General features: G+C 32.7%; 1 protein-coding gene across 1 annotated transcript; it reads right to left on the reverse strand.

Moving 5' to 3' along the window:
* Positions 1 to 1,976: 1,976 nt before the first annotated feature.
* Positions 1,977 to 2,944, reverse strand: LOC120141727 (GATA transcription factor 18-like). Its single transcript, XM_039156522.1, has 2 exons — positions 2,494 to 2,944; positions 1,977 to 2,399 (listed from the first exon to the last, which is right to left on the reverse strand). The coding sequence occupies exons 1-2, from the start codon at positions 2,932 to 2,934 to the stop codon at positions 2,160 to 2,162; spliced, it is 681 nt and encodes a 226-aa protein (XP_039012453.1). The 5' UTR covers positions 2,935 to 2,944; the 3' UTR covers positions 1,977 to 2,159.
* Positions 2,945 to 5,552: the final 2,608 nt, after the last annotated feature.

Below are 5,552 nucleotides of genomic sequence, written 5' to 3' on the forward strand. Positions count from 1 at the left end.
TCGTAATTTAAAATATTTATTTTAGTAATATTAAATTAAATAAAAAAATAAATTACAATTATGTCAGAATCAATATATAATTAAATTAAAATAAGATTTAAATATTTAATTCATCTGTGTTTAATGTGAATTGAATTAGGATATAAATTAAAATGTATCTAAAATAATTTCAAGTGTTAAATATTTAATGAATTAGTAATTTGTAAAGATTGTATAAAAATTTCGGAAATAAATGATTAAAGAAAATGTGTTTTTGAGTCACATTGAGCAGCATAATTTGTAAATGTGTAACTGCGTGACCAGAATGGATTATGGAGAACGTTAAGTGGTTTTCACGAAGCTTTTTGACGGTGGTTTGCGGCGGAGGATTGTTTATGGTTGAAACTTGTTTAAGGTTTAATTGGAGAACTGAGTTTGGGCTTTTAGCTACAAACAGTTGTGTTGGACTGGGGGTGGGTTAAGTGTTCGTAGTCTTGGGTTCTTGAACATCAACTAATTAATATTGAATTAATTCATATTAATTAGTTAGTCCATATACCAATTTGGCCTCCAAACAGTCTAACTCTTATCACTACAAATTAAATATTTGTTATATGATTAATAAAAAAATAAGATTCTCATATTTATAAAATTTCTTTTAACAAAGAATGGTTTAATGTTGAATATAAAATACGACGATTTTATTTTTATTTTTATTATTTTTCTTTATTATTTATTAAGATATTTTTATAATTCGTTTAAAAGTAAAAAATTATATAAGTATAGTTTAAATTAAATATTATTTTTTAATCATAAAACAAATATTCAACATGATGTAGTAATTAAGTGTTAGTTTATATTTTAGGTTTCAAATTCGATTTCTTTTAACTCGTTTCATATTTTCTTTAAAATCTTATCAATTATAATTTATTTCAATAAAATATTTTAAAAAAAATTAATATACATGTTTGACTCCTACTGGCCTCCCTCTTTGTATTTTCATATATTTTCTCCGAGAGGTTAAATTTATCAAGTATTAAATTATTTTAAATAATATGAAAAAAGTTAATAAAAGTTAAATATTAAAGATTTATTGAATTATTTCAAACTATGAAAAAATTGATAGAGTGTATAAGTTTTGAGGATTAAAACTATTATTATATCATACTATGTCACAATTTTCGTTAAGTCATACTAAAATAGAAAAAAATGTAATGTATGATTTTATTAGAAAAAAATAATTAAGTTATCAGAATAAAAATACGAGAATTGATAAGGTATCAAATAAGTAGTTTACCCTCAAAAAAAAGGGTCTGCATTTTGGAGTGCCCAAGGTGCATCAGCATTAGAGGCCAAATTGACGGTCAAGATTTCAAGAATATGACCATATCAGTACCAGTTTTGGTTTAGGGAAAGGCCAAACCGGCAAACCCCAAAAAACCTAATACGACAAATTGCATTACTATGCGACTGTACCGAACAGTATCCTCTCCGACTCAGAACAATCACAAATTGTTAAACACAAAGCAATTGGCTGATCCGATTTATCCATCACCCACACAAGCATCAGACGTAATCATTCTAAGGACAATGAAGTGAAATCTCTTTTTTTTTTCTCTCTCTTAACTTTCTCTTTCACTTGTCAAATTCAGAGAAAATCAAGAAGTAGCAGCTTCACGTGATGAACAGAAATTTTATGTTCTTCATGTAATGAAAACTTCAGTTCATATAACACGAAAAAAAGTACTACTACCTTTTTCTTTTGCATATGTAAGCTAACTACACGTCGTATATCTATTACATTGCATCAGGGAAATCAGTATTCAAATCTAACGGTGCTGAGCTGCTGATCATCATCATCGTCATCTTAATCATGATATCTGATAGAACTGGAGGGGACTAGGGGAAAAGTGAAAGTCTCTTGAAACAGAAAGGTTTTTATAGAAAACTGAAAATGAAAGAAATTAAAGGAAAACTAAAAAAAAGTACCTAAGACAAACAAAGCAAACAAACTAAAAGAAAGAAAATAGAATTTTGATTAGTCGAAACGAAGACCATATCTCACTCTCCCCATCGTAAAACAAAATCACCATCAACATCGACATTGTGATACCTTTAGGTCATTGTTACATGATCTTGACCGTCAATGGCGAGGAGAATTTTCTTTCCTTTTCTTTTTTTCATCTTGTAAAGTCATGAACAAAGCTTGTTGGCCTATCAGTGATGTTGAGTCTCCAAGAAAGGAAGGGATCGCCATCTTCGATGAACTTGATTTCATTTACCGTCGATGAGAAACATTGCATTGAAGCCCATGAATCGTTGTTGTGTCCGTGATATTGCTGTTCCACCATTGGAGCATTTGCTGCTAATGATCTCCTTTCTTCCTTTTTGAATCGAATTCCACAGGCATTGCAAAGTGACTGTAATATTAAACAACAACGACAGAAAACGAAAATCTAAGACAACAGAAACGATATAATGGAAGGAATCATTGAAATTTGTAAACTTGAATACCTTTGGACCTCTTGGACCATTCCTCCAAAGCGGTGTAGAAGTTGTGTCACAGTTAGCACAACGACGGGCGAGGAGAGGATCATTGCCCGAGCTGCCACCGCTATTCCCGTTGCTTCCACGGCTAGCTTTCGTCGTTTGCTGTGAATAACCGTGCGTGTTCTTGTTCTGCAACAAGTTCGACATGCATGAATTACCGGAGCGGCGGTCGTGGCGTGAACGCCTATCGTCGTCTTCACAGAGACGAGTCGAAGGGGTTCCCAAGGAGAGAGTGCAATCAACCGAAGAAGATGAAGAGGACGTGAAAGAGTTACCCGTTACGTCGTAAGATTTGTGGTTCGGCATGGAAAACAGCATCGAGAAGGAGTTGTTTTGGCCATGGAACAAGCCACATGAACACGGTCTAACCATGTTTCCTTGAGAGCTACTGCACCTGTGCATCATTTTTTCTCTATGATCTATACAACCCTTTCACCTCAATATCAGCACTATATATATATATATATATATTAAAAAAAAGTATCGAATGGGAATATGAAGAAACAAAGGATTTGCAGACGATGAAGAGGAAAAAGAAAGAAGAGGGATATTGAAAGTGAAGATGGGGATGGTGAGTTTATAGTTAAAAGGCGATGACAGGGGAGAAGGAGCCAAATAGTATCAACCGAGGCAATAATATAGTCTTTGAATGAAAACTTATAAGACTGAGAAGAGGTATTGTCTGGTAGGTTTATAAGCTAATAAAATAGCGAAAATAGCAGTCAGCATCTGCAGTCCACGTTGTCGTGAATTGCAAATGGAGAGATGTACATACGTATATATAGCAAGCGAGAAAATAAAGATAATAGACAGTGGGGGACCCAGGTTGCATGTTATGCCAGATTAAAAAAAAAACCTATCTATATGTAAATATGTATATGTGGTTATATACTAGAGATGACAAACGGAAGGGTTGAGTGTGGATACCATCTCTTCTATCTCTATATATATTTAATATTTTTAAATTTATCACACGTCCATCACTCATTGTAGGTAAAAAAATTTAAATCCACACCCGCTCACGCAGCCCACTATCCAACTGAAGATGTACCCGACTAAACCCGCCTGACAGCATCCTTAAATTATACATAAACAACAAACATAAAATAAACATGTCCATTAAGAAGCATAATATTAATCTATAAAATTATACCTAATATTTGGTTAAATTATAAGTTATATCTTATACAATATTAAGACTTATAAATTAATCTCTAAAATTATACTTAAATTCATAATGATCTAAAATTTAATAGGTATTTAGTAGGCAGGCGGATGTGGGGCATGCGGATGCAGGGCGGGCGGATGCGGGGCGAGTAAGGTCTCAAACCCATCACCCGCCTACTACCCACGACGGATACCACTTTCTAAATTCACACTCGCCCACTATCCACTAAAGTTATACCCATCCTCACTCCAATTAAAACGAATACGATACAAAATCCACAAAATTATATTCGTTTGTCATCATATTATATACTATACTACCTGACTACTTTATAAATATGTGGAGGAAAATGTAAATAATAAGTAGGACAGTCGGTATCAATCAGTGTGAAGGCAAAAGGCCACTCTTCGAAGCTGGAAGTGTTTGTTAATTTTTTAACACTTAAAAGGTCATTTTTTTGTTTTGATATTGTCGAAACGGGCTTTTACCCGGATGAGATTTTAAAATTCACACCAATATTTAATTATCCTTTTTGTGAAAAGTGAATGTGATTTTTAAAAAAAAAATCGTTTCGAAAAATTTGGAATTCCTTTTCAAAATAAAACGTATGGTTTGAAGAGTCGCCACCAATATTTGATTAGGGTGTGATTGGACACCAAAAAATAAATTTATCATTTTAATAAAATATGAATTTTAATTAAAAAGATAAACTTGAGGTCTGCGTTACGTGTTCTCCTTTTTTGTAGGGAAATAAGGCTTTTTATATCCCTCAAAATACTGTTCGTTCGGTGAGTAACTGGATCTACGATGGTGACTCACCATATAGATGATGAAGTGTGCGGCTATCCGCACTTCTTCTTGATCCTTCTGTTGGAGGCGACAGCGTCGTGACAACGTCGGAGTGGACCATCTCGTGGTGAGAGCATAAATACCCTTAAATGGCTAAAAATGACCTTCATCTCCTCATTTTTCATTTTTTTGTTCTCTCTAATGTGAGAACTCTCTCTTCCTTCTCTCTAAACTTCCTCCCCAGAAGAAATCCGACCACTGGCCGGGTGGTGGCCGAAATTTACAAGTGAAAACCCTAATCGGGTTTTGGGCTTCTTGGGCCTGAATCGGGTCTGATCCTGAATCAGGTTAATTTTATAAAATGGGTCTTCGTGTTGTAATTTTTGTAATAATAAATATATAATAATAATAATAATAATAATAATAATTGTAATATAATAATAATAATAATAATAATATATAGTCTCGGATGAAAATGATTATCGACATATCTTTTACCTAATTTAAATTTAAATTTAATAATTTATTTTTATAATAATATATAAAATTTAAATAGTTTGAACTATTAATTATTTAGTTAAATTTTTAGAAAATAAAATAAATAACTAATATGTGAACGCGATAAATAATTTTTTTAAAAGAAATACATGTTAATGTTGTAAAGTGAATATTGATTTATAGAATAAAGTGACTAAATTAGAGATTAATAAAAAAATAAATCTCAAAATCTGAATATTATAAAGAAATCAACAACAAGAACTGATCAAATGATGGTGGACAACTGAGTTTATGGATATTTATAAAATGTAATATAATATTTTGGATATGATTTTAAGAGATACTAGTGAGAAAAGGGCGCTCGTAACAAAGCGAAGGGTTGGTCATGGGTAGTCAAAAGAGCCCACGTGACTAGAGGGAACAGTCTTCCATGGATCTGCCTTCTCCGATCACGAGGCCCCCTATTACTCTCATACGCAATCCATCAAAACTTCTGTCCGTAACCGTATCTCTACTGTCAATGCCACCCTCCCAAGGAAAATGGAATAGTTTTCCTTTCCCTTTCCAC

The sequence above is a fragment of the Hibiscus syriacus genome, unplaced genomic scaffold (assembly GCF_006381635.1).
Source record: "Hibiscus syriacus cultivar Baekdansim isolate YM2019G1 unplaced genomic scaffold, ASM638163v2 tig00110813_pilon, whole genome shotgun sequence".
Classification (NCBI taxonomy): domain Eukaryota; kingdom Viridiplantae; phylum Streptophyta; class Magnoliopsida; order Malvales; family Malvaceae; genus Hibiscus; species Hibiscus syriacus.

Bases quoted from the DNA above. Each gene is read 5' to 3' on its own strand.
- LOC120141727 (XM_039156522.1), bottom strand. From the start codon at position 2,934: ATGATGCACAGGTGCAGTAGCTCTCAAGGAAACATGGTTAGACCGTGT. The intron at 2,400-2,493 runs GTATTCAAGTTT...TTAATATTACAG, and splicing joins ATGGTCCAAGAGGTCCAAAG to TCACTTTGCAATGCCTGTGG.